Source organism: Lemur catta, chromosome 2 (assembly GCF_020740605.2).
Source record: "Lemur catta isolate mLemCat1 chromosome 2, mLemCat1.pri, whole genome shotgun sequence".
Classification (NCBI taxonomy): Eukaryota; Metazoa; Chordata; class Mammalia; order Primates; family Lemuridae; genus Lemur; species Lemur catta.
In genome coordinates, this window is record NC_059129.1 from 26,978,718 (window position 1) to 26,998,842 (window position 20,125).

Genomic DNA, 20,125 nt, shown 5'->3' on the forward strand with positions numbered 1-20,125 from the left:
GACACACGCTTACTGAACAGAGAACTCTTTGCATGTTAAGCATTTTTATAAAGACTTGAAACTGGATTTCCTGTTTGCTCACTTGTGCAGATGCAACAGTTGGACAATGGAGGTAGACTTTCATTCACAAGGTAAAACTGTACTAAACACCTGCGTGCCAGCGGCTGGGAGGAAAGGCAGTTGACCCTACGGCACAGTTTGGGCTTTCCAGGAATTCAGAAACCCCCGAGGGAGGAGCCTTATCTGTAGTCCTGGGACTCCAGGGCAGTCCCCGCAGCAGTGGGAGTGGCCGCAGCCGGAGACGGATCAGTGCTGAGCCGCGGATCAGGGGAGCATTCCAGGGAGGCGCCTTCCAGGCTGAAGGGAAATTGCTCATGTATTCAGGGAACAGGGAGTGACCGGGTGTGGCTGGAGTGTGAGGCGTGGCAGGAGGTGAGCTTGAAAAGTAGGCTGATCCCTTGGAGCAGGGCAGGTTCTACCCGAGGCCCGAACGGCCTCTAGATCTGCCCCCGTCCTGCCTTTACAGCCGTGCTTCTCACCAATGGTTTTAAGGGCGTGGGAATCTCTACCGCAGCTGACGTGGGTGCATGAAATAGCCAGGATCCTAACTTCAGCAGTCCTTGTCTTAAGACCTTCCCCCAAACCTCTTGTCATCACAAATCCATTCCCTCTTGTAGGGAGCCAAGCTGTGGCTCGCCACCTCCAAGGCCTGCAGCGGAGGCCGCATACCGGTGTCAGGCGGGTGTGGCGGGTGGAGGGCATGAGGATGAGCAGGACCCTGTGCCTTCCCTCCCTCCCTCACAGGAGGGCCCCCTTCCTGGGCAGTGGCCGCACGGACACCTGGAGGGAAGCTCCTCCTCGTAGCAGAGTCACTGTGGTGTGCGCCTTCCCCATAGCAGCTCATGCTGACTCACCCCTGTCCAGATACGGTGGCGCCGGCCCCTTCCAGACTCAGCACGCTGCCCGCCAAGGGAGCCCAGCACACAGCCTGAAGAGAGTGGCACTTGCACTGAGTCTTGCAGCATAGATAGGTCTGGAGTGGACAGAGAGCCCAGCGAAGGGCATTCCATGTAAGCAAAACCACGGAACTAGCAAGTCACAGGCTGCAGCGAGGAATTCACGAGTGGCGGTGGCCAGAGGGCGGCCCGCCCTGGGCAGGCCGGGCTGGGCAAGGGAGAGGATAGACGCAGGCTCAGACTCTGGGGCCACCCTCAGTCTAGGCCAGTGGCCATGGGAGGAGTCCAAAGAGTGAAGAAGCATAGAAAGTACCCACATTCCCAGAATCAGTAAATTCTTCCAGACAGTTCTAGAAATCTCATAAGGGTGTGAGGGGACCTCATCACGTAGCTCAGCCAGGCACGAAATACTCTCATCTCCTTCAGGAACCTCATGGTCCAGTTGCTTAATGAATGGATTAAACTCATTGGCCTGGCCTTGTTCCCGGCACTGGCTTGGATTCCCTGGGCTTCGTGGAAGAGGGAGGGGGAGAGCACTCGGAGTCGTGGTTCCCGGAGCTGCCTAACAAAGACCACAAACTGAGCAGCTTCAACAGCACAATTTTAGCCTCATGGTCTGGAGGCTGGAAAGCCAAGATCCAGGTGTCCGCAGGGTTGGTTCCTTCTGGGCACAGTGAGGGGGAGTCTGCTCTGTGCCTGTCTCCGGCTGCCAGGGGTTTGCTGGTGATCTTGTGCGTTCTTAACAGACACATCACCCCAGTCTCTGCCTTCATCTCCACGTGACGTTTTCCCTGGGTACGTGTCTGTGACCATGTCCAGACGTCTCCTTTTTGTCTAGTCATACTGGATTAGGGCCTTGTCTTAACGTGATCACCTGCAAAGCCCCTATCTCTAAATGAGGTCACCTTCACCATATTGGGGGTCAGGACTTTGGCATCTTTTGGGAGACACACACAGTTCAACCCATTACAGTCCCCAAGTGCGACGTGCAGATCACCAGCCCCCACCTCCACGTCCCCATGAACAACCCAGGCAGGAGAGAGAAGGACAACGTTCAGGATCCTTCCAGGGCCTGTCCTCTGCCTCCAGAGAGGCAGCCACCCTTCGTGCCCCCGTGGGAACACCTGAGAAGTGTCCGCCCGGCTTTCTGGAGTAGCTGCTGCCCACGGCCACGCGGCTCTTAGGAGGGGCCGGGGAGCCTCCCAGGCAACGGGAGAGGCAGCTGCAAATCCACGTTTCCTCCAAGCATCTCTACGTGGTGGTTAGGTGCAGCTGAAATAATGCCATTAAGGCATTTCCCAAAATTTGTAATAGATATTTAAAAAGATGTATGGTAGTAGAAGAAAGCACAATACAAAATTTTGCATATGGTTTGACTTCAAATACACGTTTTTAAAAAGCTTTATTGAGATATAATTCACATATCATATAATTTACACATTTAAGGCCTGCAGTTTATTAACTTTTAGTATATTCACAAAGTTGTGCAACCGTCACCACAATTGTAGAAATTTTCATCATCCGCAGAAAGAAACCACACACCCCTTAGCCGGCATCCACCAGCCCTCCCTGTTCCCCACCCCTGGCCCTAGATAACCCTGATCTACCTTCTGTCTCTTGTTTCCTATGTGCCTGCATTAAATTCAACTGTGTATTTTAATTAGAAAAAAATGGAAGAGAATTACAGACTAGACAGTATGACTCCCACCAGTGAATAGCAGAATTATGATTTTAATTTCCTTCTCTATATTTTTTATATTTTTCTAATTATACAATGAGCATGTATTGCTAAAAATGGGGGGGTATTTTTTTTTTTAAAAAGAGCTGTCTTGTCATATTAATAGTCCTTGTGGATTATTCTGAAACCCCCCTCAACACCTCGATCACAACCTTATTTCGTCGTGGGGGGGGATGTTTGAGTTCCAAACGACTGACTTCAAATTGGAATTTTGGAGCACAAGGTGTCAGAAGTTGGAAATGCTCGCGCTGCATTAGTTTGGTCTACGTCAGATTTCCCAGACCGTCCTGGTCACCCTGTCCCCTGTCCCTTAATGTCTAACCATCCTTAATCAGGTGACCTCTCAGCCCTTAACAAATTGTCAGTTGGCTCAGGCAAGAGGCCCTATAATTAAACCACATCCTTTGCCTCTTTAATAACATTGGAGACAGAGAACATAATTCTATGAGGGGACAGAAGGAATATATAATTTAGTGTCCTTTTCCTGAGCCAATATGAACTTCGTGCATGTACTGTCTTGCATGCTTCAGGTGTACAAAGTCAGCTGTTGTCTCAGCGATTGTGTGTGTGAGCTAAGTACTGTAACAAGTCGATCCGGCATTTGGAAGCTCTTTGGATGTGTCTGGTGTACTTGGGGATTTCGAACTTCACCTTTCTTTGAGTAATAGATGTCTACACTGGGGGAACGAACTCAGCTGGGTGAGTTCACAAGATAAACCAATCCTGGCCAGTGACGCAGAACCTCATCCATTGCCTAAGCTAGAGAGCTGGGTGCCTTGTTCTTCTGGGCCCCAGATCTCCCACCTGCGTCTCCTGCTCAGCACCCACAGCCCTGCCCCACCTATTTCTCACCGGGACGAGGGCAGCACCTCCCGGGGGTCTCCTCCCTGCCCCTCCTGTGCTCCTTCTACTCTGGCTGATGCTCAGGTGACACAGGTTGGGATACACCCCGCTTGCCTGTCCAGTGTTGTCACCCACAGCCCCTGCACGTGTGTCTGTGTTCCCACCCCAGCAGGCTTGCTCATCTCCCAGCCCCAACCATGGGTCTTAATCTGGATTTCATGGATGGAGCACAAACCGACGTGTGAGGTCCTCAAATAGAATGCATAACTCCGTATGTGTGTATGTGGCTGTAGGATGTGGGGCAGGGGCGGCCCTTGGCTTCATAAAATTCTTAAAGAGGATCTGTGACCCTCCAAATTTCAGAACTTTGCTCTGGGTGTTTGCATGTATTCTTACATGCATTGCCTTGCCTGTCTACCCTGGGAGCTGCTCTTGAAGACTCTGCTCCAGTGTGACAGCTTTCCTGCCTGAGGTCCCTTTCTCCATGTCCCCAGGGCACTTTTCTGGCTGGAATTTAATTACTTGTTGACATATGTGTTTCCCCCACTAGACCCCAGCTCCTAAAAGTAAAAGCTATCATCTCTCCCTGCCTACCCCTCCCCCCACCTTCCCAAGCACAACGTCTAGTGCACGGTCAGCTCTTAGCAGCACTTGCAGAAGAAGGAAAGAGGCCAGGAAGGGCATGCCAGACCATTTTCTCTGGGTGGAAAGCCCACCCAGTGGTCCCCGCTCAGTGTGGTGAGTGGCCGCCTTCACCCTGATTGCCTGGGCCACGGAGACTGTCCCCCTCTTGCGTGCCTGCGGGCTGTCCTCTGAGGGGCTGAAGGCCCAGTTGTCAAGCATCTACCCGGAGAAATCAGACTTCCGTTTGCTGTAGAAACTTACTAGATGTATAATGATTTTTAAATTACCTCTTGACAAATTTTGAGCTCTTTGTTTTTCTCTTCTTTCCTTCCTCCCCTCTCAGATTGACGCACTGAGCAAGAGAAGCAAAGAGGCTGAGGCAGCCTTCTTGAACGTCTACAAGAGATTGATTGACGTCCCAGGTAAGCCCTGGCACGGATAGCCCCCGGCGGGGCTCCGCGGCAGAGTGGTGGGTGTTGGGCTCCTTCTCAGCTTTCCAAGGAACGTAAGCCCTCGGTGGCAGCTTCCCCCAGGAAACCAGGGAGTTCCAGGAAATGTGAATTCTCCATCACCCAGTCTTCAGATAGGGATGGAAATTTGATGCACTTGTTAAAGTACCTGTGTAATTGCTAGTAAACGCAGAAACCCAAACCTCTGGGACTACAGTATAAAATGGTGCGCGTACCACAGAGAAGACATAGGATCAATGTCTATATGCTGTGCACCAGTCTCCTGAGGTGCCGGGCACCACCTTCAGGACTTCAGGAATGGCCCATACTGGACGTCTGGAATGCCTGTCTCCTCCCCCCCACCAGGTCGTCAGGATTAGTGACCTCCGGACTAGTCCTTCACTAAAGGGTTACAGGCAGAGAGGGTAACTGATAATTCCTTTAGCCACAACTAAATATGTGGGTTGTTTCTTCTTTTAAAGGAACTAAAGAGTTAAAATTTAAATGATGTTTGTTAGGCATTCTGAGCATTGATAGCTTCCGATTTCTTATTTTAGAAAAATGAGGTGGACTTTACAGCACCTAGACCCACTGGTCCTGTTGTCGGTCCTCTGCTCCCCAGTGACTTAGAATCTGTAGGGAGGCGACGGACGTGACCACATGGGTCCCAGCTCAGTCCTGGAGAGACTGATCAGAAAATTAGGAAAGCCACTTAGATGTCTTCCTCTGCCAGCCAAGGAAACCTAATTACCACCACCAACCCTCCCCACCCACGAGAGTCACCTGCTTGCCCGTATTACTAAGCTCTGAATATCACTGACGTTACTAGAGCTACTTCAACAAAGCAAGGCAGAAACAGGTCTCCTTTGTACCTGCCCTTATGTTCTAGTTCAAGTCCACCATAGCTTTCCTGTTCCTTCTTGGAGTTGGGATTATTAAGGGGCATCAGAAAGCACTTCGGACAGGGAGTGGGAAGGTCAGATTCTCTTGCCACAGGCTTGTTGTGAAGTCTTGATCACATTCCTTTTCCTCTCTGGGGAACAGCCTGGCGGCAGAGAATGATTTGCTTTCTTCTAACCTTTTGCTATCTTGGGAGCTTATCTAACTCTTAGTTTCCAAGTGGTGCCCTTTGAGTTTCTGTAAGAGTTTGTATGTGACTAGGGGTTCCCCGAAGACTGACAAGCCCCAGAAGGTGGGTCCTTTGTAAGTACATGGATCATCCGATGTCCCACTGTTCCGCAGGTATCAGCAACTTGGCAGGCTTGAGGTGGTGGCTGAGAATTCTCTCTGGCCCGTGTTGTGTCCATACTGACTCAGGGATAAAGCATTTACAGAAACAGTGAGACCTGAACTTTGATAAATATAACTTTCAATTTCCATAGAGTTCCTTCTTTTAAGTTTTCTGTTCTTCATGCTCAGGAGGGTCCTGCCCATCCTGTTCCCAGAAGCTCCTGCCACCACGGAGCAGGGTCCGGGAAGGGAGTGCTTTCTAGCCAAGAACTCTGCATCTGTCGTGTTGGTGACTCAGTTGAGAAGGGGCTGGCTTATTCCATCTTTGCCAAAGACCCAGAGAGCCTTTGCTCCTGTTTTCTATATAACCTAGAATCTCGTTTTTCAAAGTCAGATTTCTACCTGGATTTTCCCCTAGTGAAATTTCCCAACTGGGCAGCCACTTTAACAAGCTGTTAGGTTTCTTTTTCTACAATTACAGAAAAGAGACCATTTTTCTCATCAGTGTTCCTCTTTGCCTGAGCAGGCCTTCATGTACATATACAAATTTTATGGAATTTCGATCATAACATGGGTATATATTTATATTCTGCTTTTTTCACTCAATATCATTATTATTACTACTATCATAAGTGTTTTTCCTATAGTGGTGATAATCTTTATAATTATCATTTTTGGCTGGAGAATAAATGTTTGCAGTTTAGATTCAAAATGGTGGGAGCAACATAATGTCTGATGTTCTCTCTAATAATAAAAGTCGATCAAAATACATCTACATTCCACGTAGATCACTTTCACACGCCGCCTCCCGGCTATTTCTTAAAAATGCTGTGGTCTGACAGATCTAGCAAGTTACTTAAAAAGCAGGAACGGGGCTCAGCGCACTCTACCTGTGTTTTGAAGTCTGATTATTGCCTGGGTGAAGTAATCGTGTGGCTGAGGCTTACAGGAAGGGCCTGGTCAATAGCGACGGTGCATTTACTGACAGTTACACCATTGGGGGAGTCAGGGTGCCATCCCTGTCTGCGTGCTTCGGGCTTTAATCCAGCAGAATCCAGAAACACTTGGGGGGTGTGTTAAGTTCTCCTAGTTGCAAGAGATAGCAACTCACGCCATCTTAGAAAAATGGAGGAAGCTCTCGGGAATAACATGGCAGGTATTTTAGCTACGTGCCATGTGGCCCAGCTCCAGGAAGGGCTGCCGAGGCCGGCCCCAGGAAGAGGTGGAGCCAGAGTCCCACCCAGCCTGAAACTGGCAGAGGCACCTGACCAAACTAGCTCCCACCACTCTGCCCCTTCCTGAAATTTTATTTATTTGTGCGTTTTCTTGTTACTTACATATTGGTCTCACTGCAATGAAAGCTCCTTGAGGACAGGGCTTTGCTTTGTTGCCTTCTGCCCAGCACGTGGCACACAACAGGGGTGACATGGGGAGTGACTGAAGAAGTCGGTTGACCCAAAGCCCCACCCCCAAGTCCTCAGCAGCAGAGTTCACAAAGGGTCATACTGGCGACTCCTAAAGCTTTGTCTCTGGCCCAGTTGTCACTCCTGAGTGCCAACCTGCATGTCCAGCTGCCTCTGGGACTTCCCGCAGGAGTGACTGATGGGCACCCTGCGACCACTGGGTGTGTCTGACGGAAGCTGTTCTTCTTCCTGCATTCCTGCTCTTCGCAAAGGCACGATCTCCCACCCAGCTGCCTGTGCCAGAGCCCTTGATCCCCAGGTCCTGGCCATCCCACCTCCAAATGTGTCTCGATTCCATCCGCTTCTCTCTACCCCACCTTGTGCAATTCAGGTTGACACAAGAGTCTTTGCACTTGCAGGGTGGCCAGACCCCTTCTCTGCTGACCCCCCAGGTCTGGCTGGGGTGTGCCCTTCTCACACACACACCTGCCCACCCCCATCACGACTACTTGCTAAGTCTATGTCCTTTCTGGCAAGGCAGAGAGATGGGGACAATGTGATCTTATCCTTAATTATTTCCCTAGAGTCTACCCCAGTGCCTGTCATGTAGCAGAAACTTCATAAGTGTTTGTCAAATGAATGAATAAATTAGTGGATCAAATTATTTCTTCAAAATGCTCTCTGAGTTTTTGGGTCTCAGGCTTTAATTGTTCACACTGAACCGTCCTCGTGAGATTGACGCTTCCCACTGAGGGCGAGCGCTCCCGAGCATTAGACACGTCAGTTGCAAGAGAACAGAACGTATCTTTTATGGAGTTGCAGCAGTTTAATAGCTCTCTGAACTCTCATTTTGCTTTGGTGTCACTCTATAAAGATTTACATGCCTGCATAGACATTTATATCGCACTTAGCATTCGGGGTTCATCAAACCAGTGCCTGCGCTTCTGAGGGCTTCGGTTTTGTGGCCAGTGTGTGATGTCCATGATCTGTGTGGTGTGTCAGCTGTCCTGCGGGCCTGGCACCAAGCTGGGATCTCCCTCCACGCCAGCCCCCCCTTCTGCCCACTTCCCCTCCAATGGTCCGGCCTAGCTGGGAGTGGGAAAGCTGAGTCATTCCGGACCCCCCTCTTCATCTTCCACATCAGAAGTCCCAGCTAATGTTATTTCTCCTTCCAAAATCTCCTTCCTGTCCGAGACACTAGATAAACATTTAGGTACATAGTAGAATTGAACCACCGTGGTCCTGAGGGGTCCTCTGGGCAGTTAAAACAGTTAAGACCTGATGTTTCCATTCTTTTCATTCGCCACCAGCTTGCTCCTCATTCCTTAGGCAATTCTGAGAGTATTTTCAGATGCTTTTCATTGGAAATATCTTCCTTTAGCCAAACCGTGCTCTTCTTCAAACTGCTGTCACCCTCATCTTCCTGGTCATTACTTGGTCAGTGCCTAAGACCCTGACCAGGGACACAGCAGCCAGCAAGGTTCCTGCCCTTGTGGACTTTAGAGTCTGGTGGGCATTAAAAAGTAATTACCCGAATAATGGCTGAGTTTTAGGCGTGGTGAGGGCTTCCACAGCAAAACCCACCAAGCAAGACCGAGGTGCTTGCAGTGGTCACAGGGCCGCTGTTAGGAGTCACTCTGGGTAGAGGCTTCCCCTCCAGGGGCGTGGGTCACCTGGCTGCCAAGGGAGGCAGGGCCTGGGCGGTTATGTGAAGGCTTCTGGACTTCAGCCGACAGAGAAGCCATTAATGGGCTTTACGCAGTGAAATGGTATGATCAGATTTGTGTATCGGGAAGGTCTTCCTGGCTGCAGTGTGGACAACAGATTGGAAAGGGGTCCAAAGTGATGGGGGGGGGAGACAGGTCTGTTGGTGTCAGATGGTGGGAGTGAAATTGGAGAGGAATGGACAGATAACCTGCTGTATTTAGGAGGTAGAATGGATTTGACTCTTGGTGGGATGGGAGGTGGGGGTAAGGAAGGCAAGTAGGACAGCTCTGTCTTGGGACTTTTATCTGGAAAACAATACTGTGTGTGTGGTTCCATCTACTTTACAAAATTAAAAGAAAGACCAACAAAACATTTGGTGGATGAGTCTCCTGTCCCTGATTCTATTATTATCCCTCTTTGTGGTTCTAGTTGAAAATGGTTCTAGTTGCCGTTACTGTCAGCATCGTAGCCGTAGGATGGAGGTTTTACATTTAGATTCACAAGCAAGTTACAATTTTATGTCATTAATTTAATTGGCTTTCATCTGTCAATTTTCTCATGGACAGATTTTATGTCATAACATGTATGATCAATACATAGGGATTATCTCAAATTTCAAAATGCTTAATTTTTAAAATTCTAACACACCTGTAATTGAGATTTATGTTTATTAATTTGCTAATGATTAGCCACATGAGGAAAAGCATCACAGCTGTCTGCCGGCCTCACAACCTGGTAAGGACCACCTGGGCAGAGCGAGCCCCCGAGGACGGGAGGTTCCTCTGTGGCAGGCTCCCTCCTTGGGAGGCCAGCGTCCTCATGCATCAGAGTCTGTGTCTGTAGGTGAGAGCAGAGTTCGGTGGCTATCCGTCAACAACAGTGACTCTCAGTGTGCAAGGAAGGCTTAGAGTGTGCTGTTGAAAAGGTCACATTCATGCTTACACCCAGCCAGCGTCTCCTGGCAGCCCACCGCATGCAGGCCCCAGACCACGAGCCTAAAAAGATACGAATGCAAGCAGAGCTCTGCCCAGGACCCCCATCCTGGTTGTGGGAGAGTATTCAGTACCCTTGAAAAAATATTCCACAATTAAATGGATGAAATAGGCAGCCTCTATCCCTTGCTATAAGGAAAGGAGAAATAAATGTCTCAGCTCTCAGATGGCTGGGAAAATTCTGGAATGACCTCCTCTTAAAGGCTTTTATGTAGCTAGAATTTTACTGTGTGCTGAGCAAAATTATGGTGGTATGCATAGTCTGCCAGTAATTAACCTTGCGTGGGTGACTTGCTCTTGCTTCTTGGTACTTTTCATACTTTTTTACAATGAGCATGTATTTATTTCTACAATGCAGGGAAGCATAAATCAGTAAAATAATCAACTTGCAATCTTCGTTTCTGAATAGCCCTTCTTAATGTATTACAGATAAGAAATTAGTCAAGGATTTGTAGGATACTTATACATTTGTATAAGGCACTTTTTAAAGAGTTTCCTAGATAGGAGATTCAAAGTCAGTGCAGCTAGCACCTGTGCCCTGGTACTGCAGAACTTCTCTGCTTTAGCTGCAAAGTTCAAGGGAAGAATCTCTTTGCAAGTTGTCCTTGCCTCCATCTGTGGCCCCCCACCACGGATAAGAATCATATTTTACTCCTTGCTGAGATGTGGTTTAGCTCCTACAAATACAAACCCTTCACACATAAAGGCAATGCCTAGAAGGGTTTATTTTAAGATTTAAATCTTAGGAAGCACATTACCAGTGATATAAAATATTCATTGACTCATGAAACACTGCTAGAACTCGGCGTTTCATGACTGACTCGTCTCACTTTATTTCCATAGGATAACTGGCCTATAATTGTGCAAAGTAGATGTTGTAGGTTTTTGGAAGTCCTCAACGAGGACTGGCTGAAAAGAGCCTATTTGTGAGCCATTCCATTTTCAGAGCCTGCTCCAACGCGCCCCTGCTCCCGGGAGCTCCTAGGGGAGGCTTCAGTCTGGATTTAGGAAAACCTTCCCTCCTGGTGAACATCCCCGTCGGCCCAGCCTTTGAGGCTCTGGAAATGAAGAGGCACGTCATCGTTCTCGAGAATTGCTTTTTAATCCTCCGTAAGAATAAAATAGCAATCTGGTTTTTGTGTGCCTGTTAACTTTCAAGTGAGGACACATTATAGGTTAAAATTAGAAAACACTGGTGCTTCCATTCTTTTCTCTTCCCTGCCCGCCCCTCACTCAAGGATCCCAGAGTAGGACTTCTGGAAAAAAGTGACGAAATCTTGAGATTTAGTTAGAAATAGCCCCTGTTTTTCATGCCAAGATTTTAATTGGTGTGCTCCCTGGTGGCATTCTTAACGGCTACGGGAGAGTGGCTGTTCCAGCCCATTCTGGAAGGAGACTCCAGACCGTGTATTCCGGGTCTCCTGGTGTTGGCAAAGGAGCCCGGGTGCCCATGGCCGCTCCAGAGAGGTCTCTGGAACTTCAGTAGCCTGAGACGTGTGGGAGCCCCTGTACCCAGCTTCACTTTGCTGTCTTGAAACATCTTCATTCATATTATTAAGAATCAACCACAGGCACCAAAGCAGGACAGAAAGCAGAAGTGAGGCCGGAGGAATGAAGCCCTGTCTGTTGCCAACATCATGTGCGTCCTGCCTGGGCTGCAGGTCCCCAACCCAGAGCTGGTCCTGAAGCACCTCAGGGGACAAGGGCCAGTGGTGCACTGTCTCAGTGCTCAGGGGATCGGAAACCAGACGAGGTGGCAGCTTCTCCATCCTCCTCGAGCAATTCTGGGGGCCTGGTCCACCCCTCCGTTTGGTGCGCAGCATGTTTGCAGGCTGAGGAATTAGCTACAAACTTTAAAGAAAAGCAGGGGTGACAAGATGGGTGCCCGAGCCTGTCGCCGCCAGCTTCTGCATGCCGCTCTCATTCCCAGGGCTTCCTCTCTCCATCCGTCCTCCCCCGGTCCCCTGACACAGCGCCGGAGTGTGGGAACTCCCTGGATGTGACTCGGGGAATCCTCCTGGTGTGCCTGAGTGGAGAGGTGTGTTGCCTGGTTTCCCCTCTGCCATGACTGGGGTGGTCCTGGCACACTGGGTATCTAGACAGCTTTTCATAAGGTGCTCATCGGCATGCTAATTGCTGTATGACTAATTATGCCCTGAATTCCAGTTGATTTTCTTAATGAGACAGCTGGGTTAATTATGTAATCGTATGATTACATTAGCCTGGAGTGCCCTGGCGAAAAGTAGCGTCTGCCGCGCTGTGATGTCGTCGCGGGGTGGTGTTCACAAGGGGTACATTCATCCTCGGGCTGATGGCAGGGGACGGCCTGTCGCCCGCAGAGCGCTCTGTGCAAACACGGGCCTCGGGTTTATTGAGATCGGTCTTTTTCGTCCTCACGATCTGTGGAGAAGCAGCTCACCAGCAGCCTCCCCTGCCACCCCGCGCCCTCTGCAGCCCTGCGTGAGGCCCAGCAGTGTGCTCTTCCCTCTTCCCGGACCCCCCACCCCTCGCACCAGGGCTAGTGGGCTTTGCCAGGGCATGCCAGCGCTTCCTTTGTAGTGATCAGGGAATTCAAAACAAAGTGTTTGTATTCAAGTCTGGGGAGGCCCAGCATGAGTTAGTTTGTAAGAACATACAAACAGCCATCCATGGGCCCCAACCTCATTGCCCACTTGTGCCCCATGTACATTTCATGCCTTCTTTCTGCCCCGATCTCTAACGCACCTCCTGTTCACTGAGAAAACACACACATGGCGTCATCCTGCTCCCGGCCAGTTCTCGGTTCCCCATCACAGCCAAACTCCGTGAGAGGTGAGCGCCTGCTGGCTCTGCTTCACCTATTTCCACTCCTCCTCCTCAGACTTCTGCGGCCGCCACCTTCTCCTCCAGGACCCTGTTCTTAGCCTCTTCCCCCACATTCTCTCCCTGGGTGACTCCTAGAGCCCCACATGGCCACCAGAAAACAATCAATTCCTCCTCCCCCTGCCCCGAGCCCTCCCAGGACAGTGAGTGGAGTCACCATCCCTGCTTTGGCACGATTGCACGAGTCAGCCTGGACTCTGTTCTTTCCCTCACCCTGACAGCCCATCTGTCAGTGAGTCCTAGTGATCCGGCCTCCCGAGTATCCTGAATTCAACCCCTTCTTGTCACTTCAACCACCACGCTGTCCTCTCTTGCCCCCGGGCTCACACCTTTCCTTGATGCCTGCACGGCAGGAGGTGGGTCTGTCTACGTTGGTGGTCTCCAGACTACTTCTGCTCATGTGCCCCAAAAGTACAAAAGTTTGAATTTGTACCCACAATAGAGTCTTAGTTATCAGTGTGATGTACATGTATAATTACACTGTAAATCATATACTAAAAATAGAATAAAAAGATGTGATGAAGAATATAAAGGACTTAAAATTTTAATTTTAGTTGCAGTACAAGAAACTTCTTTCTCTCCCTAAAAATTATGTTTTTAAGTCAACTTTATTTTAGGTATAAATATATGCAATAAAATTCACCCATTTAAAGTGTGCAGTGACAGTGTGACCACCTTCACAATCAAGATCTAGAACGTCTCTGTCACCTCACAAGTTCCCTTCTGACTCAACCCCAGCAATCGCTGATCTGCTGTCTGTTACCATCAGTCAGGTCATTCCTGGAGTTTCATATAATGGAATCATTCCATATGTACTCTGTCATGTGGCTTCTTTTACTTAGTATAGTGTTTCAGGGATTCATCTTGTTGCTGGGATCAGTAATCCTTTCGTTTTCATTGAAGAGTGATACTCCTTTGTAGGGCTGTGTGCCGATTTGCCTGTCCCTTCACCTGTTGGTGCCCATTTGGATTGTTTCCAGTTTGTAGCTGTTATGAATAAATCTGCTATAAACATTCACAGACAGTTGTTTCTAGACATTGTTTTCATTTCTCTTATGCCAATACCTACAGCTAGAATTGCTGGGTCATAGGGTAGCTCCACATTTAACTTGGTAAGAAATGCCAAGCTGTTTTTCAAAGTAGATGTATCATTTTGTCCCCCAAAAGAAACAGGGGAGAGTTCCGGTTGCTCCATGTCCTCACCATCATTTGGTATTGTCTAATTTTAGACATTCCAGTGAGTGCATGACATATTTCACTGTGGTTTTCATTTGCTTTTCCTGATGACTACTGATGCTGCATATTTTTCATGTGTGTTTTCTTCTTCCATAGATCTTCATTTATAAAGTGTTTCCATCTTCTGTCCATTTCTTAAATGGGTTGTTTGTCTTATTATCGAGTTGTAAATTTATAATAGCTTTATTTTTAAATTTTATTTCATTTATTTTTTAAGACAGGATCTTGCTCTTCCACCCAAGCTGGAATGTAGTGATGCAATCATAGTTCACTGTTACCTTAAACTCCCAGGCTCAGGAGATCCTCTGTACTCAGCCTCCTGAGTGGCTGGGACTACAGACGTGTGCCACCACGCAGGAGTGGTAAATTTGTTATATATTCTGCATGTAAGTCTGTTGTCAAATACATCCGTTGCATATATTCTCTTCCAGTTTCTTGTCATTTGAAGAGCAGAAGTTTTTTATTTTAGTAAAGTCTATTTTTCCCCCCTTTTTGGGGGTTCTTGCTTTTTATGTGTTAAGAAATCATTGCCTGCCCCCAAGGTGGTAATTATTTTCTCCTGTTTTTTGGTTTTGTTGTGTTTTTTTTTTTAAGATGTATAGTTTTATTTTTTTACCTTTAGGCCTCATGCATTTTGAGTTAATTTTTACATGCGGTATGAGGTAAAGGTGGAGTTTTATTGAAAATCAGTGGATGCTGTATGTGGAAGTCTTTCTCTGGACCCACTTTGTATTTTGTTGATCCGTATATTAATATATCTACCCTTATGTAATATCACACTGTCTTGATTACTGTAGCTTTGTAGTCAGTCTTGAAATCAGTTCTTCATCTTTGGTCATCTTTTTCAAAGTTGTTTTGGTTCATTGAGCTTCTACATACATTTTAGATTCGGCTTGTCTGTTTTTACAAACAAGACTTCTATGACTTTGGTCGGGATTCCATTGTAGTATCTGTAGATCAATTTGAGGAAAATTGAATTGTCAATTTATTCGTCCAGTCTAAACATGGTATATTTATTTAGGTCATCTTTAATTTCTCCGAGTGATATTCTACAGTTTTAATGTGTAAGTCTGGCACATGTTATGTTCAATTTATCCCTAAGTAGGTCATGTTTTTGAATACTGTATTAAAGAGTATTTAATTTTATTTTCGAATTTTTTATTGCTTTATATAGAAATGTAACTAATTTTTATATAACAATATTATATCTGTGGCCTTTAATACTCACTTATATTTTCTAGAAGTTTTCTTTTTGGAGTTTCTCTAGAATGTGCCCTTGAAGAGGACATGTACTTTATCGTTGTGGGGTGGAATTTTCTATGAATGGCATTTATGTCAAGTTGGTTGATAGTGCTGTTCAAGTTTCCTATATTCATATTGACTTCCAAATCTATAATGCTGTATATTTATTTTCCTTGGTTTTTTTTGTTTGTTTGTTTGTTTTGTTTTGTTTGCATTAGCCAACATTGTTCTGTAGTACAGTGTTGAATAGCAGTGGAGAAAGCAGACATCCTTGCATCAGTTCCAACATTAGGGAAAGCATTCAGGCTTTCACAACACGATTCAGGATAATGTTAGCTATAGATTCTTTTGTAGACACCCTTTGTAAGGTAGAAGTTCCCTTCTTTTCCTAGCTTGCTAAAAGTTTTTGTCATGAATGGGTATTGAATTTTGTCTGCTTTTCTCCCTGCCTCCATGGAGATGATCATACGATTTTTCTCCTTTATTCTCTTAACATGGTGAAATAGTTTGATTTCCAAATGCTAAGCCAATCTTACGTTGCTAGAATAAAGCTTCCTTTGTTATGATGTATTATAGTTTCTAAAATTTGTTGGATTCACTTTGCCAATGTTTTTTGCTAAGGAGTTTTGCCTTTAAATTCATGAGGAATATAGAACTGTAGTGTTTTGGGTTTTTCCTTTTAATGTCTTTATTGGGTTTTGATAATAAGGTAGTGCTGGTCTCATAAATGAGTGGGAAGCGCTCCCTCTTCCTCTCCTTACTAAAAGAGTTTGTGTAAGATTGCAGTTATTGCTCCCCAAAACTCTGGTTCACCCATGATGCCATCTGGGCTTGGGATTTTCTTTGTTACTAAGGTTTTTAATTATAAATCTAACTTTACTTTAACAGAGATAGAGTATTAAGATTTTTAAATTTCTTCCTGAGTCAATTTTACTAATTTGGAATTTTTTAAAGGAATGATCCATTTCGTCTAAATTACGAAATTTATTAGCATAGTCTTGTTCAAAATATTTTGTTATCTTTTAAATACCTGTAGAACATGTAGTGATATCCTTTCTTTCATTTCCTGATCTTGGCTCTTGTGAATTCTCCGTTTTTTTTGTTTGTTTGTTTGTTTGTTTTTATCAGTCTAGCTAGAGGCTTATCAATTTTAATGCTTTTTCAAAAAAAGAGTTTTTGTTTGCATGGATTTTACTCATTTTTCTTGTTTTCAATTTTGTTGCTTTCTGTTATTATTTGCTAATAATACTTCTTACTTTGGGTTTAATTTGTTCTTTTTGGAGTTTTTCAAAATGGAGTCTTCAGGCACTATGTTATTTCATTGTGGTCAGAGAACATGCTTTGTGTGATTTCTGTTCTTTTGAATGTATTGAGACTTGGTTTATGGTCCTGTATATGTTCTACGTTGATGAATGTCCCATGTGCACTGGAAAAGAATCATACTCTGTAGCTGTTGAGTGGAGTGTTCTATAAAAGGTCAAGTTGGTTCATAGTGTTCGAGTCTTTTGTATCCATAATGATTTTGTATTTAATTGTACTATTAATTAATGTGAAAGAAATTTTGAAATCTTCAACTGTTCTCGTGGGTTTTTCTTTTTCTCCTTTTAGTTCAGTTTTTGGTTTGCATATTTTGAAGCCTTGTTTGAGGGTTTATATACTTTTAGGATTGTTACATGCTGTCAATGATTTGATTCTGTTACATTTATACAATGATCTTCTTTATTCCTGGCAATATTCCTTGAAGTTTTCTTTGTCTGACTTTAATATAGGCACTTAAGCTTTCTTTTGATTAGTGTTTTCATGTTAACGTCTTTTTCTATTTTTTTTAACTGTTAACATATCTGTATCTTTATATTTAAGTTGCGTAGAATAGCTATGTCTTGCTTTTTTTTATCCAGTCTGACAACCTGCCTCTTCAGTGGAATGTTAGATCATTTATATTTAATGTAATTATGTATGGAGTTGGGTTTGAGTCTTACTATTTGTTGGTCTGCCATCTTATTGTTTCTATGTGTCTCACCGGTTTTTTTGCTGTATTTTTACTGCTTTCTTTGGATTGTGTATTTTTTATTTTCTTTAATCTTCCTAACTACCTTATTAGCTCTAACTTTCGATTTTCTTAGTGATTAGTTTAGGGTGTAAAGTAAGTATTTTTGACTTATCACACTATATTTTCAAATAATATACCATTTCACATATGACACAAGAATCTTACAATATACTTTTATTTTCTCCTTCTTATTCTTAGTGTATTGTTACTCATTTTACTTCTGCCTATGTTGTAACCCTATGATACATTGTTACTATTTTGTTTCAAATGGTCAATTATGTTTTAAAGAAATTAAAAATGAAATAATAGCATTTTATTTTTACCCATCTATTTATTAATACCATTTCCAGTGTTGTTTATTCCTTTGTATAGATCCAGGTTTCCAAATGGCACAATTTTCTTTCGGTCTGTAGAATTTCCTTTAACGTTTTTTATAGTGTAGGTTACTAGCAGTGAATTCTGTAAGCTTTTGTTCCTCTGAAAAAAAAAAATCCTCTACCTTGCCCTCATTTTAAAGAATACTTTTTGTTGAGTATAAAATTGTTGCTGGTTTTGATTTTTTTCTCTCAGGACTGACTGTTGCTGGCAGATCTCCAATCATTTGTATCTTTGTTTTCCTGCACGTAATGAATCTTTTTTTTATCTGCCTTTTATGATTTTAAGTTTTTGTTATCGTTTTCAGAAATTTGATTATGCTCATTGATGTTCCTTTTGTTTATCCTGCATGGTGTTCTGTGTTTCTTAAATTTTTTAGTATTTTGCTTTTGCCAAATTTGGAAAATTTTGCCACTGTTTCTTCCCATACACCTCTTACTCCTTTCTGGGATGTGTATGTTAGGTTGTTTAATTTTGTTTCATAGCTTGCTGAGGTGTTAGTAACTTTTTTTCATTCTTTTTGTTCTGTACTTCTGTTTGGACAATTTCTAATACTGTATCTTTGAATTCACTGAACATTTTTCTCCTGCTGTGTCTAATCTATTGTTAAGCCAATCGAGCGAATTTTTTTCATTTCAGATAGTGTATTGAAGTTTCAGAATTCCATTTGATTCTTTATATCATCTATTTCTCTCCTTATTGTAGGTAGTCATAGTTTTCTTCACACACTTATGCCTGCTCTTAATAGCTGTTTTAGTCTACTAAGTTCCACTGTGTCTCGTCATTTCTGGTTCTGTTTTTATTATTCCCCTGATTATCCTGCTTTGCATGTCTAGTAAGTTTTGGTCAGATGTTGGACATCATGAATGTTAACTGGATTTTGTGGTCTTATTTATGAGTGTTGAAGTTTGTTTGTGCTGGAGTTTAAATTACTTGCAGATCAGCTTGATCATTCTGAGGCTATTTTTAGCTTTTGGGGTGGATGTGGACTAGCCTTTATTCTAAGATTAAGAGCCCCCTCCACTGCAGTGTGACCCTCCTGGCGTCTTTATTGAATGAATGTCCTTGCTCTTCAGCAAGTCTCTACTCTCTGGCTGGTTGTTAACTCGAAAGTCTCCCAAACCTTAGACTCTGGGAGTCGTTCACCTTAGACCTTCCTTGTAGTTCTTGCCCATCCTTGTGGCCTTTCACCCCAGCATATGCACCTGAGCTTTTGGCAGCAGACTCTAGATCACCCCTCTGCAAATTTCTTTTTCTCTTTCTCTATGTCCTTCTTTTCAGTGCTCTGCCCTGCAAACTCCAGTTGCTGCAGCCTCTCAGTCTTCTCATCTCTGTCTTCTCAACCCAAGAAGACCATCATGCTCTGCTTGGGTTTCCCCTTCCCTGGGATGCAGTCCAGAGAGTTCTTCCTGCTATAAAGTCAGTGTGATCGTAGGGCTCACCTCATTTGCTTCCCTTCTTTCAGAGATCACCGTCCTGCTCTACCCATTGTCCAATGTCTGTAAACAATTGTTTCATATATTTTGCCCAGTTTTCTGGTTATATGTGGCAAAAGGGCAAGCCCAGTACCAGTAAACCTATCATGGCCAGAAGCAAAGTTTCCAAGTTTTGTTCATTTTGATTCTTGGTTTTCATGGCTATTGTAAGTGGCTGGAAAAGATAACTCACAAAGATACATAGACTCACACTGAAGAAGCGCATTATTGGCTATCTTTACAAAAAATATGATACATATTTTTGAAACCTGTGTACAGGTTGAATATCCTTTATCCAAAATGCTTTGGACCAGAAGTGTTTTGGATTTGGGATTTTCGAATTAGGTATACTCAACCTGTACTAATCATGAGAAGGTGTTTTTGGAAACTTGGCTAGTAAATTTTCTTTTTTCCTTTATACTCAGTTTTTTTGCTAACTTGTCAGAAGATGTTGCATTTTTTATATTGTTAACCATGGTTTGAAACTCCTTTTGGCAAATACTTAAGTACGTTTGAGTTACTAAATAATAATAGGTACATTTATTGACTCAGTTAACTCTGTGGCTGGCAGTTTTCAAAGTTAATTCTCATAACAACATCTTGTTATAGGCACAATTATTATGCCCGGTTTATAAATGAAGACACTAAGGGTTCAGAGAAGTTCAGCGACTTGTCCAATTTGCACAGCCAGGAAGTGGCCAAGGTGGGATTTGAACACATGCAGTCTGGCCCACACTCTAAACCATACGCCACACTCCCTCTTGTGTGACAAGAGACATTGAGAATATGAGACGTTGAGACATTTCTCTAGAGGATGTTGTCTTTTCCCATAAGTGTATATGATGATGGGAGCGTTGCCATTTTCAGAACGCTGTCTCTACGTGAGTTTCTTTCAAGAAGCAGTTTTACTCCTCACTAAGTATTGAAGCACCACGTTTACTTC

The 20,125-nt window shown here is 44.7% G+C and overlaps 1 protein-coding gene across 6 annotated transcripts in view; it reads left to right on the forward strand.

The window, feature by feature from the left end:
- The window catches only part of CUX1 (cut like homeobox 1), a 363,108-nt gene that overhangs the window by 199,822 nt on the left and 143,161 nt on the right, over nucleotides 1–20,125 (forward strand). For all 6 annotated transcript variants that reach the window (XM_045543045.1, XM_045543046.1, XM_045543043.1 and 3 more), the window contains exon 4: nucleotides 4,505–4,583. In XM_045543045.1, the coding sequence (XP_045399001.1) occupies nucleotides 4,505–4,583 (79 nt within the window). The remainder of the gene's footprint in view (nucleotides 1–4,504; nucleotides 4,584–20,125) is intronic.